Raw genomic sequence first — 17,912 nt, forward strand, 5'->3', positions numbered from 1 at the left:
GCCTTGTGGCAGGCACCTATAGTCCCAGCTACTTGGGAGGCTGAGGCAAGAGAATTGCCTAAGCCCAAGAGCTGGAGATTGCTGTGAGTTGTGACACCACAGCACTCCACCGAGGGCGACAAAATGAAAGAAAGAAAAAAAAGGAAGCGTAAAGATCCCAGTAGAAATAAAATCAGAGCTCATAGGCCTCCTGCTCCACCGTGACAAGATCCAACTGGTCTGGACACACAGTTCTCCTGTCAGAATGTTTACCCAGAGGGACGTCTGACCTTCTTGAAGCTCTCACAAAGAACAAATTCTCCAATGGCTGAAAACTTAGTTATGTCTCAAATGGGAAGAAACGTGATAGTTATGTAATAATATCACTTGCTTTTACCTGGAAAGTACCGGTTAGAAATCCTGTTCTCTTGAATAATTTTTTTTGTGTGTGTGTGTGTTCCATGAGTTTATTTTTATTTTATTTTATTTTATTTTTTATTAAATCATAGCTGTGTACATTAGTATGATCATGGGGCACCATACACTTGGTTCATTGACCGTTTGACACATTTTCATCACACTAATCAACATAGCTTTCGTGGCATTTTCTTAGTTATTTTGCTAAGACCTTTACATTCCACATTTACTCTTGAATAATTTTTAGTTCAACACTTCTCTTTCCAAATTCCATGGCCGTCTCAGTCACTCACTGCCATCCATGATCATGTGCTATACATTGTTCATCATCACTCGTGAACTCCAAAATCGATCGCATGTCCTGCTTTCTGATAACCATGGTCTAACTTTCCAAATTACTTACTCTGGTAAACAATCAGCCCTCATGGCCGCCCACCCCACCTCACCCTGCTTACCAGTGTGGATCCCACCGCCCGTCACAGTAGTGTGCCCTTACACCTTCTCCTTCATCATACTCTCCGACAAAGCTTCAGCCCTGTTCAATCCAGTTCTCCACCTGCTTCATGCAGAGCAGCTGGACATGGCTGGAGAAGATACCTCTCCTGATTAGTCTTAAATTAGAGACTATAAATCTAAGATCTAAAATGGACCATTTGGTCAGCTCCAGTAAGTATGCCCTACCTCTAGGCAAAATGATCGTTTAATTGCTCTCATCACTCTCGCGACCTCTAAGACTCTTTCTTGTCTCTTCCTCATTCTCTCTCTTCTCATCTCGTGGAGAATGCAGCAGCCTCAGGAGACAACCACAGATCTGCCTGCCATGCCCTCAACTAGGGCGGAGCCCTCCCCCTGTGGGCACTGGGTCCCCCCTTTTCTTGCCCAGATCTAAATTCCCATAATTGTCCCTCTCTCTCATGTTCTCCTCTCACTCGTACCCTTCCCATGGGCCTCTGGGCATCCTGTATTATGTTAAAAATACTTTGTCCTGGCTCGGCACCTGTAGCTCAGTGGTTAGGGCGCCAGCCATATCCACTGGGGCTGGTGGGTTCAAACCTAGCCCGGGCCTACTGAGCAACAATGACAACTGCAACCAAAAAATAACCAGGCGTTGTGGTGGGCACCTGCAGTCGCAGCTACTTGGGAGGCTGAGGCAAGAGAATCGCTTAAGCCCAAGAGTTTGAGGTGGTTCTGAGCAGTTACACCACAGCGCTCTACCAAGGGCAACATAGTGAGACTCTGTCTCAAAAAGATAAAAATACTTTTTCATGACCCCACCACCCCCGCAGCTATCGGGTTCTCGCTCAGCTCATCTTCTCTGCTGTTCCCCCAAAGAATTGCTGTGTTGACTGCCTCCTCGTCCCCTCCCGGCCCCATCCTCTCTTCTACTGAGTCCTCGGGGCCTTTCCCCACCTCGACACTGGCTCCTCTTCTCCACTGGCCACCTTCCTCTTGCCAAACCCAGTGGTCAGTTTGCTGATTTTCAACCTTTTGGCAGCGTATGACCCCCTCCTCCTGGAAGCACTGTCTTCACGTGGCTTTCAGACACCACGCCCTACTTTCCCTTCCACTTCATTAGCGACTCCTCCCTCTACTTTTCCAGTTCCTCCATGTCCTCCGCGTTCCAGGAGGTTGGAGTATCCTGGGATGAAGTCTTACACTACTCTCTTCTTTCTGCTAACTGCATTTCCTTTCCAGGTGACCTCACCCAGTTGCATTGCTCAAATATTCCAAAACTTAAATATCTTCATCTTACTTATTACCCTCACATTTCTATCTCCTGCCCCAATTTCTTCCCAAGTGTAAATTCATATATTCAACTCATGCTTGATATCTTTTTTGAATGGTTTAGAGGCATCTCAAAATTTATATAACAAAAAAAAAGTGATTCTTATTTCACCACCACCCCCATAAAAAAACAAAAAAAAGCATTCTTCCCTCAGTCTTTCCTTTTTTAGGAAATAGGTTCAGCATGTTCCAAGTTCCTCACTCAAAACTCAAGCAGTCACCTTTGATGCCTCGTTCTGTACATTCCGTCCCAAGCCCTACTGGCCCTGCTTCCAAAAAGTATCCTCCATCAGCCACTTCTCACCACCACCATCTTTGTCCCTGCGGCCGCCCTCTCTTGCCATGACCACAGAGATATCCTTCTGACTAGCATTCTTATCACTTCATGTAGAAGAGAGAGTAGTCTTTTAAAAATAAAAATCAGATCACTTGTCTGCCTGAAACACACCAACAACTTCCCATAATATTAGGAATAAAATTCAAATTCCTTACCGTGGCCTACAAGCCCTGAATCTTCCGGCCCTGACTCTGTGTCTTTGACTTCCAGCCTGCCCTGCCCACTGCTCCCCCAGCGCCAGCCCCCCTGGGCTCCTGTGTGCTCCCCAAATGCCCCAAGCACACTCCTGCTGAGGGAGCTTCCTGTGCCCTCTCAGAGAAGCTCTTCTCCCAAGGTCCTGTCTTATTCTTTCACATCACCCAGGTAATGTGGCCGTCCTCTCCACAGATCCACTCCCCCGCCCAGTCATTGTTCTTTCTTGCCCTTCCTGGTTATTTCCTCCCTCCCTAGCGGTCATCACTATGTGAAATAATATTACTGATTTGCATATGGGATGTAAGGGTCTCAGGGGTTGCACCGTTGTCAGCCCTGTTGGTTGGTGCATCCCTAGCACCTAAGGAGTGCCTGGTGCCTGCAGGTGCTCCATGAATGTTTGTTGAATGAATGAAAAGCTGCGTGCAGTTCAGCGCATACAGAGTACCTCCCTTCTACCATTTTACAATGCAATTCCCATTTAACGGATAAGGAAACACTGCCCAGAGAGGTTGTCTGATTATCCAGAGGCTGCATGGCTGGTAGGTGCAGGAGCTGTTGAGACACAGCTGGTTTCTAATGCTGATCTTTCTCCCACTCAGCAGATTTCCTCCAGCCCTCTGCTCGTGGGGCCCACGCAGCGCCGGCTCAGTGTCAGCGCCAGCATCGGGGGCGAGACTGGCCTCATGAGCTGCGTGCTGCCGGATGAACTTCTCGTGCAGATCCTGGCGGAGCGGATACAGGTGTGTCCTTGCCCACCTGCGCATTATTGGGGCAGCGCTCACACTGGCCGCATTCTGTGAGAGGTTTGGGGCCATTGGTCACCCTCAGCAGCTTAGAACCCAGGGCCTTAAAGAGGAGAGATGGGTTTCTCCTTCCCCAGTAGTCACTTGGCTTCTTGATACCTCTCGCCAGTCCCTGATCCTGGCCTACTTGATAGCCTGAAGCTACTTGCCTTCTTAAAGGACCAGAGAGCAGTCCTTTAAATTAAAAAAAAAAAGTAGTATGCTAAAAATTATAATACAGAGACATGAAAAGTTAGAATTCAGAGCTATTTTAATTGCTGTAAAGATGTTTTCAGGTCAGGCACAGTGGCTCACACCTATAATCCTAGCCCTTTGAGCGGCTGAGACAAGAGATCATTTAAGGCCAGGAGTTCAAGACCAGCCCAGGCAACACAGTGAGACTCTGTCACTGAAACAAACTAAAAAATCAGCCAGGTGTAGTGGCACATGCCTGTAGTCCTAGCTACTTGAGAGGCTGAGGCAGGAGGATCGTTTGAGCCCAGCGTTCAAGGCTACAGTTGCACTTCAGCCTGAGCAATGGACAAGACCCTGTCTCTAAAAAAATTAACTTTTCAATGTTATTAAGTTAAAAAAATAGATTAAGATTGGTCTGAAAGTACATGTTAATTATGGTTATCTTTGGATAAGCAGGATTACAGATTTTTAGTCGTCTTTATATCTTTCTGGATTATTTCACAATGACATACTGATTTTAAAATGAGAAAAACAATACCATTTCCCCAGCCCACCCCCATCCCAAGTGTTCTACAGTTAGAGAAAAGAAAAAGACGTGGCTAGGATTGGAGAGGGTGTCACTTAAGCCTGTTTACTGCCTGTGGGTTCCAGACAGAGAGCTGAATTGCTCATCAGGTCCTGGAGCTATGTGTTTGCTTTGGTTTTTCAAATGAGGCCACAAGATTAATTTCACATCTAGATACAACAAAATTAAACTCAAGGTTCCCACAAGAAGAACAACATCATCTCTGGCAATTATTCCTGTTGGGTTTACACTGCTACTTCATTAAAGGCACTACTGCTCTCACCTGATTGGAGCACAATGTTCTAGCAAGTGCACCCCCAGAGTAAGGGCTGGGAAGCCTTGCTGAACCCCAGAGGAAGGCAGCGGTGCCTTGCTGCTCAAGGTACTCCTCTCTGATAAGACACAGAACTTCCAGAACTTCTTAATGGACAAAGTCTTGCCACCAAAATAAAAACAAAAACTGCCAGCTGATCTAAGTAGTGAGTTCAGAGATACAGTTGATTTACATCCTAACACAGCTTCCAGGACATCAAAAATGTCACAATCCCAGCCAGGCATGGTGGCTCATGCACTCTGGGAAGCCAAAGAGCGTGGATTACCTAAGCTCACAGGTTGGAGACCAGCCTCTAAAGCTGGTCTGAGCAAAAAAGAGATCCCATCTCTAAAAATAGCTGGGCATTGTGGTGGGCACCTGTAATCCCAGCTGGAGTTTGAGGTTGCTGTGAGCTATGACACCATGGCATTCACCAAGGAGGACAAAGTGAGAGGCTATCTCAAAAATAAAAATAAAAAAAAAAGAAAAGTAATGATCCAGTACCTCACTTATTTTTTGTGGTAAGACATTTAGAATATACTCTTAGTTGTTTTGAAATGTACCCTTGCATTGTGCATGTTAGGTGAGATCCACCAAATCCACATTGTATATCAAATCGTCACATTGTACCCCATAAATGTATGCAGTATACAGTACATAAATGTATACCCCATCCCTTCCTGGCGGTCCTTCCCACACTGCAATAGGTCTTTCCTTTAAACAGGGCATGAGGCTTTTCAAAATGTTTTCCTGATATGATCATTCATGGGGCTTAAAATTGAGTTAAAAAAAAGAACCCAAATGTCCATCAGTGAATAACTGGGGGAAAAAATGTCAAGATCAGTTTCCCGCAGTGGTGGCTGGTGTGTGGGCCCCCCTTTGCGTGACACTGTAGCACTGCAGAGGCTGTTCTTTGATGGTTAATATTACCAGAATCATGGCCCTCCAAGGCAGTAGGACTGCTAGGAAATATACAAATGGCCTACATGCCTGCTGACCTGGCAGCCTGTCACTCTGTGCATGGAGCATCCTTCCTTTGTACCTCACTTTTGTGTACCTCATGGGTCTTCCCAGACCCTCCCTTTACCATTTGTTTGTTTATTTATTTTCACAGAATAAACCCTGTACAAATATGTGGGTTGAAATACAGTGTAGGCATGCAACAAAGAACTGTTCATGGCTGATTGGGTATTTTAATTCTTCTCTTATTATTATCAGCACCTTGGATTTAGCAAGCAGAAGGACAGCGTAATGATATTTTCACTGGGGCCCAGTCAGTCAGCAGAGCCCATTGCCGCACCAGCAACAGCACCAGCTAAACAAACAGCTCTCTCTGCGGAGAGGAGCCATCTCGTGGCCATGGTAACTGTCTTTGCTCTCTTGGGTTTCAGCTGAGTGACTGCTTCCGAGGAGTGGTGTTTGACGGCCTCGACACACTCTTTGCTCGGAGCATGCATGCTGCCCTCCTCTGCCTGCTGAAGGCCATTGGCAGCCGGGAGCACATATATGTCCTCAACATGGCCCAGGATTATGTCGCCATGAAGGCCCAGGAGAAAGCCAAAAAGGAGCTAGAAGGTAAGGCCCCATCCCTTCCCGGCGGTCCTTCCCCACAGCAATAGGTCTTTCCTTTAAACAGGGCAGGAGGCTTTTCAAAATGTTTCCCTGAGATGATCATTCATGGGGCTTAAATGAAACTCTGACATCTGCTGTCCCAGTGACATTTCACCTCTGTCCTGTGACATGGACAAGCGTTTGTATTTCTACTTTACTCTGAGGGACTTGGGTCATAGCAGCCTGCCGGGAGGTTTATGATGAAGGCAGCTCTGCTGACAGAAGGTACATTCTTCATCCCTCTATACCACACACCATCCCCTTCAGCCTCTCTGTAACCACAGCTGTCACGACTTCCATTCTGACACAGGTGACCAATTAGCGTGTTAGTTTTGTTTAAGCATTTCCTATAAAACTATATACCCAGATGATCAAAAATTATTTTACAACAAAGACATTTGCACCAGAATGTTTATTGCAGCCCAATTCATAATAGCCAAGACATGGAAACAGCCCAAACCCATGAATGGATTAACAAATTGTGGTATATGTACACCAGGGAATACTATGCAGCCATAAAAAAGATGGAGACTTCACATCTTTTATGTTTACCTGGATGGAGCTGGAACATATTCTTCTTAGTAAAGTATCTCAAGAATGGGGGGGGGAAAGTATCCAGTGTACTCAATACTACTATGAAATCATTTTATAACCATCTACACACTCATATGAATGGCAAAACATAACTATAGTCCAGAAACTAGAAGGGAAGAGGAGAGAGAGTGGAGGGGAGGGGGGGTCTGGGGGGAGGAAGAGTATTCGGGGGGACCTCACCTAATGTGCATGATGCAATGGTACGTTTCAAAACTATTAAGAAATGAGTATAATTGTGATGGATGTGTTACTTAGTTCAATGTAAGCATTTCACATTGTATATTAAAGCAGTATCCTGAACCCCATAAATGCATCAATGTACAAAGTTATGATTTAATACAAAACAATTAAAAAAAAAGCTAGAGATACTGATAAACTTTCCAAAACAACTTCTACTTCTTAGCCTGCTGTGTGCCAGGCACTGAAGCAGACATTTTGTACACTTTTAGCCACTGAATCCTCACACTGTCCCCATTCCACAGAAAAGAAAAATGAAACTCAGAGAAAACAAGAGTCTTGCATAAGATCACATTGCAAATTAGTGGGAGAATTAGTCTGAGTAACTCTAAAAGATCTGGAGAAAAACTTCAATAATTGAAGGATTTGATTGAAAAATAGGTACGCACACTCCTACACACACAAGTAATGTTACCTCAAGTTCCCAATTTAGTCGGAAGCAGCCCCAACAAATCTCAGCCCCTGCAGAAGGGGCTGAGGGACAGGGGTTAGTTACACTGGAGGTGAGCCCTGCCCCTGAGGAGCCTTCCCCCCACCCCCACTGCACCTGCCTCGATCTTCTAGCATAATCTATACCATCTTAATGTTTTCCCAATTGAGGAAATAATTACAAACACCGCGCTTGCCTGGTTCTTGCACAGAACCCACTGACTGCTTCCTTATATTCTCATCCACAGAGAAACCAGGAACAGTGACCAGCCTTCCCGCAGCAGCAGTTCAGCTGCCAGCTTCCTAGTTTCTCAGAAAGCTCATATCTTCATAACAAAAAACTTAAAAGAGATTATCACTTTTTACTTTCTCACCTATCTTTGATGTTTTTCATGTTTAAATTGTGAGTTCCTCTCTCCTAAACCATCTGCATTTAGAAAGTCCTAAAACAGCATATAGAAAACACTCTGAGTGTATTAAAATGTGATGTTTATCAAACATCTATGAATACACCAAGCCCTGGACTAAGCATTTCATGTGACTGTTGTTTAATCTTCACAACAACCCTAGAAGGGGGAGTTATCATTCTTCACTGTTATTATCTCTGGGTAAGGGGCAGAGAAAAATCCCCAGTGCAGGTATCTGAGTCTACAGCTCAAACCAGCGAGGATGTGTAGTGCGATGCTGTTCTAGGGAGGTGTGATGAGTTTGCAAATGGATCTGTCACCATGAGCACTTTAGCGGCATTTGCTTATAATGGCAAAAGTCAATGGGTGGTATGTTATTTTCCTATTGCTGCTGTGAGAAATTACCATTGCCGTAGTCCATCCAGGCTGCTACAACCAAAGATGTAGACTGAGTGGCTTATAAAAAAAAGAAATTTATTTCTCATGGTTCTGGAGTCTGGGAAGTTCAAAATCAAGGTGCTGACAGATTCTGTGTCTGATGAGGGCCATCTTCTGGCCATGAAAAGCCTCTTCTGAGTCCTCACCTGAAGGAAGGGACAAACAAGCTTCCTCTTTTATAAGAACACTAATCCCGTCTTGAGAGCTCTACCCTAACAAGCTAATCACCTCCCACCGGCCCCACCTCTTAATACTCCCACACTGAGAATTCAGTTTCAACATATCATGGGGGAGGAAGGACACAACATTCAGACCACAGCACCGCAAGAACTGATTTACTATCGTACAGTTCTGGGCTCAGAAGTCCCAAAATCAAGGTGTTCTCAGTGCTGTGTTCCCTGGAGGCCGTAGGAGGAGTCCTTTTTCTTGCCTTTTCAGGCATCCAGAGGCCACTTGCATTCCTTGGCTCCTGGCCTCTGTTCCATTGTCACACCACCTTCTCTGACTCTGACTCCTGCTGCACTCCATAACGACCCTTGTGACTAGATTGGCCCTACCCAGCTAATCCAAAATTAAGTGCCCCCTGCCAAGATGCTTAATTCAATCATGCCCACAAAATCCCTCTGCTGTGGAAGACACCATAGTCACAGGTACCATGGATTAGGTCAGGGGCATCTTTGGAGACCATTATTTTGAAGACTCGAATGGAGTCCAAACATGGGGCTGCATAAATGAAGGAAATCCCCCCAAAGATTAAGCCTCCCCAGCTGCTCCGCCCCACAGACCCTCAGCCTGTTTAGCTAAGAGTTAAGCAGCTGAAGGACTTTTCCTCACCTTCCTGTCTCTGCTCCCCACAGAGCTCAAACACAGGGAAGCTACTGAGAAAGAGAAGGAACGTCTCCAAAATATGAATGAAGACGAATATGACGCCTTGACAGAGGAGGAGAAAAACATGTTTGATCGAGAGATTCGGCAGGCGATGCTGGAAAGAAAGAAGAGGTTGGGACCAAGGGCTGCCCGTCTATTTCTCTCACACACACACACACACACACAACATATGCTGAGCTGGTTTCAGTGCGCAGAGTCACAGCAACCAAGAACCACTGGGGATTTCTGGAGTTGAAAGTAAATGGGTTGGCTTGGCACCTGTAGCTCAGTGGCTAGGGCACCAGCCACATACATCAGAGCTGGCGGGTTCGAATCCGGCCCGGGCTTGCCAAACAACAATGACAACTACAACCAAAAAACAGCCAGGTGTTGCGGCAGGCACCTATAGTCCCAGCTACTTGGGAGGCCAAGGCAAGAAAATCACATAAGCCCAGGAGTTGGAGGTTGCTGTGAGCTGACGTCACAGCACTCTACCGAGGGCAACATGTTGAGATTCTGTCTCAAAAAAAAAAAAGAAAGAAAGAAAAGAGTGTAAATGGGTTAATCCTTTTCAGAAGTGGCATCTTTCACTTGTTTGTGCATGGTGCCTTGCTGGCTTTCATGCCCTCTCTGCTGTTGGCAACAGGGACAGGCACACCTAAATGACAGCAGAAAGGGACAAAAAAAATAAGGGAGGAGCACAACATGACTTTTGGACCTACCTCCATGGCTCCAAAGCCAGCCACTTCCTGTCAGCTGAACATCAGCCGTGACAGTATAAGAGACTGGGTCTCATCTACACTAAGACCAGAACAAGCTTTGAAAGTTACTCTTTTTTTTTTTTTTTTTTTTAAGTGCTAACATCAAGTTTATGAAACTTGATGTTAGCACTTTCGCTCTCGAATGAAAGGAGATGGGCTAGAAATACAGATTAACTAACAATTCCTAACCCTAACCCTAACCCTAACCCTAACTACAGATTAACTAATAATTCCTCCTAGTTGAGTTTCAATTGAACCGGAGTTTCCTATTTCTCTTTCCTTCTTCCCATCTGATTTACCCAGCTTGCTTTTGTTCTTTTTATACCCAAGAAAGTTCTGCCTGCTGTCCCTCCACCTGGCAATCCCAGGCACAGGAGGGGCCCAGGCGGGGGTCCCTGAACTCTCTTCCCTCTGCCGCTTTGATGCAGGGAGCTGGAGAGGCTGGCAAAGGAGATGCAGGAAAAGAAGCTACAGCAGGAGCTCGAGCGGCAGAAGGAGGAAGACGAGCAGAAGCGGAAGGTCAAAAAACCGAAGCTGGCCCCGGGAAAGGAGGAGCATACCCTGAAGAAATCCCAAGTGGCAAAAATGCAGGTAGCAGCCCTCACCCGCTCCCCACCCAGAGACAGGGGTGGAGGACAGCCACTGGGACCAGCCAGTCGGCCAGCACAGGCCCCTTCCAGAAAATTATCTGATCATGTTTGCATTTTGTGATGGGGCAGAGGTAGGAAGAAAGAGACCCACATTTGCTGAACACTGTGTGTCAAGCACTGTGCTTGCGCTATACAGAATCACATCATTTTGGCATCGCACCCACCCTGGGAGGCTCAGAACCAATGTCACAGTCCCAGGGCTTCAGCATGTCTGACCGCAGCCCTTACTGCTTCCACCACCCCCTGCAGGACTCCAGATGGTGCTGACCAGGCTCCAGAGGGCACTGAGTCCGTGTGTTCAATCAACAGCGTATCCTTAGGCCAGGCACAATGGCTCACGCCTGTAATCCTAGCACGCTGGGAGGCCAAGGCAGGTGGATTGCTTGAGCTCAGAAGTTCAAGACCAGCCTGAACAAGAGTGAGACCCCATCTCTAAAAAAGGCGGGAGTTGTGGTGGGAGTCTGTAGTTCCAGCTACATGGGAGGCTGAGGCAAGAGGATCACTTGAGCCCAAGAATTTGAGGTTGCCCTGAGCCACAGCACTCTACCCAGGGTGACAGAGTGAGGCTCTGTCTCAAAAAAAAAAAAAAAGCATACCCTTCACAACAGTTAAGTAAGATACTCCAGCTTAAGCTCATCCTGCAGGCAAGTCCCAGTAGCTTATCAGACATGCTTTGCAGTCACCTCGCTGTCCACTATGACACTCGATGGGCAGAGTGGTTAGATGAGACCCCACAATGGGGATCATGACTAACTCAGCACCCCAAAGCCAGACTCCTAAAAAAGGTGCAGACAGGTTCAAGTAGGTGAGTAAGAGGGAGCGACAGTGGCTGGGCCGACATAATGGCAGAGGAATCAGCGTGCAGAGGTCTCAGTCCGGGAGAGCTCAGGGAAGAAAAAGCTTACAGGACTGGGTGTGGGTTTGGGATGCTCCATGTCGCTTACAACACTGCAAGCTACAGACTAAAGAGGGTCCCCAAAGAGAATTACAAGGACTGACCCTCTCCCTTCACCTCTCCAGGGTGATTCTGTTCATGAATCCAGGAGGGAGAATTTAAATAACTGTGTGTTTCAGCCATTTCTTCTTGCAATTAACAAAGTCAATTTCTGATTTAGAACGAGTTCAGAATAATCTATGCAAAAGTTATCTTCCCAAACTTGGTTTTAAAAGACAACAATTCATTCATCTTTAAAAGAAAGACTATTTAGACCTCTTCATTGGAGTCTCCAGCCAGAATCTGTAGGAACTTTTAGGTGGGAGCTTGTGGATTTCCTCTATTTCACCCTCAGCTCACGTTGCATGACTTATACACCAGCCCCAAGTCCCCACCTCCAGGTACAGAGCAAGGAGCTTTGTGTGTGCTTTGTTGACGGTAGGCAGAGCGATCGGGACAGTACCATATCCATTTGTGGGAGGGGCAGATTGTAGAAACAAAGTGTATTTTTCTGCATTTCTTAATAATTGCCAAGTAAATTTAATATCCATGGAGAGACCAAGTATCTTGCTTTTAGCTGAATGGTACACACATTCAAGATTATTTTGTTAGGATAAGTCTCTTTTTTTAATTTTTATTAAATCATAGCTGTGTACATTAATATGATCATGGGGCACCATACACTTGGTTCATAGATCGTTTGACACATTTTCATCACACTAGTTAACATAGCTTTCATAGCATTTTCTTATTTTGCTAAGACCTTTACATTCCACATTTACTAGGATTCACATATTTCTAAACATGTAATTCCTGTACTAAAGGATGTACAAACTTTCAAGTCTTTTAATATGTATTGCTTCCCCGTTGCCCTCTGGAAAGATTACTCTTTCACTTTATACTTCCCCGGTTCAAGAGTCTGCATTCTGCCCCTAACCTCACACAGGCAACAGATTCTTAGCATTCCTTTTAACACTTGCTAATTTGATGAACAATTGAATATTTTTATTGTGTGGATTTGCATTTCTTAAATTGTTAGCGAGGTAAGCCTTTTTTTTTTTTTTTTTTTTTTTCTTACATGTTTTTTGGCCACTGGACTCATCTTCTTCTGGATTGTATTCAGATATTTCAGCAAGGCCTTCCTGGGGCCACTCTATTTAAAACTGAACAAGGCACAATAAAAGCAAACAAAAACATTTCTTAGCCCCTTCCCTCCTTTTTGTCTGTTCACTGGGGCGCCCCAAGTACATGTGTAAAGTCCAGGAAGGAAGAGGCTTTTGTCTGTTTTGATCACTATTTTGATCTTTTTTTTTCTTTCTTTCTTTTTTTTTTTTTTTTTTTTTTTCTGTTTTGGTCATTCACGAATCCCCCGCCTAAAATAGAGCCTGGCAGAAAGGTGCTCAATACTAATTTCACATTTGGGTACATTTTTATTTCTGAAGGTTTCCTTCTATCTCATGGCCTATTTCTGTTTAACTGTTTATGCTGTAAAACCAAATTTGCTAGTGATTCTGATTTTTCTCTGTACGTAGGTCACTACAAAGTTTTGAGACAGGCTGTGTTCCGGTCCATTATTTCATTTCCAAGATGTATCAGGTTCTCAAATACTAATATGCATACAAACACGGGGGGATCTTGTTAAAATGCAGATGGATTCTGATTCAGTAGATCTGAGCCAGACCTGAGAGTCTGAGGTTCTAACAAGTTCCCAAGTCACATCACACTCATGCTGCATGCTGCTGACTCTCAGATCCCACTCTGAGTAGTAAGGCCCTAGCCAGCTGCCTGGCAGCCAACACTAACGTCGGCAGAAGTGCAGTCTCGTGGATAGTAAGGAATCTTTAAACTGCAAGAAGTAAAAACCCAATTCCACCGTATTAACTAAAAATATACATACTGGCTTTTATAAGTGAAATTCTCAGCTTGATCCATCTAGATGGAGTTCTTCAGATACCATATTTTTCAGTTCCTTTGTGCCCCCCTCCCACATTTTTCATTTCTTTTTTGTTTTCTTTTCTTTTCTTTTATATTTTTCATTTCTTAAGTTTCCATTTGGTTCTTTTTCTATTTCTCTGCTTAGATTTCCATTCTTTTCGCTGACCATATGCGTATTTTCCTTTGGGTCACTGACCATAGTAATAATAACAGCTGCATAAAGTTCTTGTATGACAATTCCTCCACCTTAGTCATCTCAAGGTTGGCATCTATTGACTGTCTTTTCCTTTGAGAATTTGTCAAATTTCCTAACTCTTCATGTCAAAATTTTGCATGTTCTATTATACAGATTCTGTACTGTGTTATATTTCTCTGAAGAATGTTGGTATTTTTGGTTTCACAGACCATTAAACGTGGTTTAATGGTCAAGTTTCAGTTTTTCACACCTGCAGTGGGCGGTGGCTAAGGTATCAGAACAGTTCTTTAAACCTTAGTTACAAACTGTTTGCAGTTTGTCCCACGCACACATAGTTCAAGGGTCAGCCAGAGATACAGGCTGTTTCTGCACAGAACTAGGTGTTCCTTTTGTCTGTCTGTCTCCTTTCTCAGGCTCTCCCTTCACTCTCTGGAGGCCCTGGTTATGCCAGGGTGTCTTTCTCCAGTTCCTCTAGGATGAAAATTGGTGGATTTTTCTGCTGCAGTTTTAGCCATCAGCCACTCACACTCCCACAACTACCTGCAATGTAAATCCACAAACGAGGTGAAGGGAGGACCCCGTGTCATTCTCTTGTTCCAGATTTCCACACCCTTCCAAAAACTGCACATCAAAATCACTCTGCGCCTTTTTCAAAATGCACAATGCCAGGACGCAGCCAGCTCTCCAGCGGGAAAGGGCCATGGCGTGGACTGTTAGATCAAAGCCCCTGGTGATCCTCAGTGGTAACTTCGGTGTGCATGAGAAGCCCCTAAATCCTAGGAGGGCTTTTCGAGAAACAGACTGTGCCTTCTGTTCCTCCCGCTATTTGTCCTCCCTCCTTAAATAACTGTGGTAAGCATGTTTTCTGTGTTTTTCCTTCCAGGGTCATTCTTTCACCAAAGTCGATGTGAAGAGCGAGCTACTGGAAAGGAAAGTATCTGTCAGGGAACAGACACTGTCTGAGAAGGACGAATGGAACAAGAAAAAAAGGACCATGCCCGACATCAACATGCTGGCGTTTCCTCTGGCCCAGGAACAAGAGGAGAGCGAAGGGGAGTTCCCAAAGGACAACGACAGGCCAGTGGCCCAGAAGTTCAAGGCCTACGACTTGAGTCTGAAGGACGTGCAGAGCGTTCTCATGTACTGGGACCGGAAGCAGGGCATCCTGCTGCCCCACGCGGGCATGGAGGAGACGCCCCACGAGCCCGAAGACCAGCGCCAGGCTCCCGCCGGCGGGCGCAGGGGTCGCAAGGACCGCGAGAGGGAGCGCCTGGAGAAGGAGCGCGCAGAGAAGGAGCGGCTGGAGAGGGAGAAGGCGGAGCGCGAGCGCCTGGAGAAACTGCGCGCCCTGGAGGAGCGCAGCGACGGGGAGGGCGAGGGGGACGAGGACCACGAGGCCAAGAAGGACATAGGCGTGCCCTTCCTCAACGTCCCGACGCCAGACCCCGAAGGCGCCAACTGGAAACACACCCTGGAGAGCGAAAGGCTCCCCAGGGTGGACCAGGTACGGACCGCGCCGGGGTTGGCGCTATAACGGGCCAGGCAGCAGGTGCTGGGCCAATAGGCAAGAGTGTTCCTCTCCACCTGAAGTCCATAGCCCCTTAATTCCATTCACCCCTGATGCCCTCTTGGGGATCAATCATGGTTAAGGGAGCTTGTTCTACCTAGTGAAAGACAATGCAAAGGAGTTTTCGCAGATCTAAATTATTTCATCTAACCTCCTAGAAAGCCGCCTGATTTTTAATATTGACAATACTGGTGCTGTGGGATGGTAAGGTGTGTATTCTTCAGGGTGAATCAAGAGACTCACTCCGAAATCTTTTTCCCACAGGCCTCCCACAGTGACAGAAATTATCCTAGGACATAGCTTTTTGTTCCTGTAAATAAAAGTGTTGCATATCCCAAAGCCCTTTTGGTAGCAGTTTGAAGGAGACAGTTAGTGCCTTCTGTCCAGGGACAAACCTTTTCTGTAAAGGACCAGAAAACAAGTATCTTAGGCTGCAGGTCATGTGTCTCTGTCACCACTATCCAACTCTAGCTTCAGAGGGTGAGAGCCGCCACCAGCAATTTGTAACTGTATGAGTGTGGCTGTGTTCCAACGCAAGTTTATTTACAAAAACAAAGAGCAGGCCACATTCAGCCAGAGTGCCAGAGTTTGCTGCCCTCTGGTTTAGTTTATCAGAAACTAATTGCAGGCCGGGTGCAGTGGCTCAGGCCTATAATCCCAACACTTTGGGAGGCTGAGGCAAGAGGTTCACATGAGCCCAAGAGGTCAAGGCTGCAGTGAGGTATGATTGCACCACTGCGCTCAAGCCTGGGGTGACAGAGCAAGACCTCTCTGAAAAAAGGGAGAAAGGTAGGGCAGGAGGGAAGGAGGGAAAGAGGAAAAGAAGAAGGGAAGGAAGGAAGGGAGGGAGGGAGGGAGAAAGGAAAGAAAAGGAGAGATAGAGAGAGAGAGAGAGAAACTAGGTGCAACCTTAAAAAGTAAGAAAAAGAACCTGGGAGGGCAGGTCAGAGTTGGTGGGAGGATGCAAATCCCTCAGCAGAGCAGCCTTCTGAGTGCCGTGGCATCGCACTAAGTCTTGCCATAGTGGTCCCTAGTGGCGCCAAAGGAGGGGAATTCAGGAGACCCGCAACACTCCACTCATCTCATGATTTTGCCTCCAGCCAGCCCTAGCTAAGAACCTGTGATTTTTTTTTTTTTTTTTTTAGAGATATGTTTTTTTGGAAAAGAACTGTAGCACAAATATCTTCTTGCCTTGTTTTATACTCTCCTCTCTCCAAGTCATAGGTTAGACTGTTGCTTGAAGAACTCTGGCTCTGGTGATTTGATAATTGCTATGAATCTTTCATGCCCCTCCTCACAGAGTTAACTTCAGCCACACATTAGTCAAAAAAATGTCTTAAGCTCCCTGGCCCATAGGATGAGCAACAGGATTACAGGGAGGGAGGTAGTTACTTGCTAAGCCAGACAGATTCTGGGCTTGGCTCAACCATTTGCTGTTGTGATAGCAGCTATTAACCTGGGGATAACATGCTTATTCTGAGCATTTTTACATACATGCTGGGAAGGAAGTTACTACTAAATTTTCAACCCATTTTCTCTGGAAATTGCTCATGTCTTTTTATATCAGAGCAGAATGGGAGAAAACTACAGAAATAAATTTTCTCTCTCTCTCAGGTTTCTTTCCAACTTCTCTCTTCATTCCCATTCTCTTCCCTATTCCCAGAACCTTTGTTTATCTTTTTCTTTGCTATATTTGACCTGCTCTGATCCTTTCTTTCAGTGGAAGGAAAGAACATTTAAAGCAAAAAGAAAAATTAACATGTAATCTGAAAATAGATGGAATAACTCTGTACTAGGGATGTTAGTACCTCAAGAGCCGATCTTTTTTATTAAATGGAGATTTATTCAGGGGTTACTATGTGCTAGGCTGTAAGATGTATCCTCCTCATTCCTGCCCTAATGGAGTTTACAGTTCAATTGCAAAGACCGGTAAACAATCACCATAAAGTGTGACAAAGGCTAGGATAAGAGAGGCATGGGGGTTGCATAGGAAATTAACAATGGGCCTTTCCTCTAGATCCTAGATGTCTTGGGTCTGGGTTCCTCTGGACCACCCATCCCGCCTCCCACCTTATTCTCTATCATCACCTACCCTCCGAAGCGTTCGTCTCTGACCACAACAGACATCCTGAAGCATTTTGTGTTTGTGATGCCGCCATCCGATGACCCCTCCGTACTGGATGAGAAAAAAGAAACGGAATTAGAATCAGACCTTTCGGCTACCACAAACACTGTGAAGGTAAAGTGTGAACAGCTTGTTCCTGACCTTGGCAGGATTTCAGAGGGCAGAGGGAGAAGGTCACCTTCCACATGGCCACAAATTGAGTCTGGTGTGAGGTGTGCTCACCAAGGGGAGTTCTCCCTTGATTTGTTGGAGATCCTGCCCCAAAAACATTCATGTGCTTCCCTGAGCTGGAGATCCTGCCCCCAAATCATGCATCCCACTCATCCTTCTTCTCCAGGGGAAACTGACATGATTGATTCTCACCTCCCAAACTTTCCAGTCCCCATGGTCAGGTTTAGGGAAATTGTCAAATTACTCTGAAGCTCCTCTACAAGAAAAAAATAAGGAAAACTAGCTCTTCCAAAAAGATATTAAAATGTATTTTGAAACTAAGGCAATTCAGTGTATAAGAATACAAGCATCAGTAGACACAAGTCAAGGGAACACACAGCACAAGAGAAAAAATAGTCACTAGAGGAAAGGAGGGAAAGATT

The 17,912-nt window shown here is 45.6% G+C and overlaps 1 protein-coding gene across 4 annotated transcripts in view; it reads left to right on the forward strand.

The window, feature by feature from the left end:
* Window positions 1-17,912, forward strand: part of HYDIN (HYDIN axonemal central pair apparatus protein) — a 362,157-nt gene that overhangs the window by 270,393 nt on the left and 73,852 nt on the right. For 3 of the 4 annotated variants that reach the window (XM_053606955.1, XM_053606945.1, XM_053606963.1), the window contains exons 26-31: window positions 3,313-3,453; window positions 5,960-6,143; window positions 9,142-9,283; window positions 10,341-10,503; window positions 14,511-15,131; window positions 17,212-17,433. In XM_053606955.1, the coding sequence (XP_053462930.1) occupies window positions 3,313-3,453; window positions 5,960-6,143; window positions 9,142-9,283; window positions 10,341-10,503; window positions 14,511-15,131; window positions 17,212-17,433 (1,473 nt within the window). The remainder of the gene's footprint in view (window positions 1-3,312; window positions 3,454-5,959; window positions 6,144-9,141; window positions 9,284-10,340; window positions 10,504-14,510; window positions 15,132-17,211; window positions 17,434-17,912) is intronic. The other variant, XM_053606972.1, reaches the window with a different exon arrangement.

Source organism: Nycticebus coucang, chromosome 2, assembly GCF_027406575.1.
Source record: "Nycticebus coucang isolate mNycCou1 chromosome 2, mNycCou1.pri, whole genome shotgun sequence".
NCBI classification, from domain to species: domain Eukaryota; kingdom Metazoa; phylum Chordata; class Mammalia; order Primates; family Lorisidae; genus Nycticebus; species Nycticebus coucang.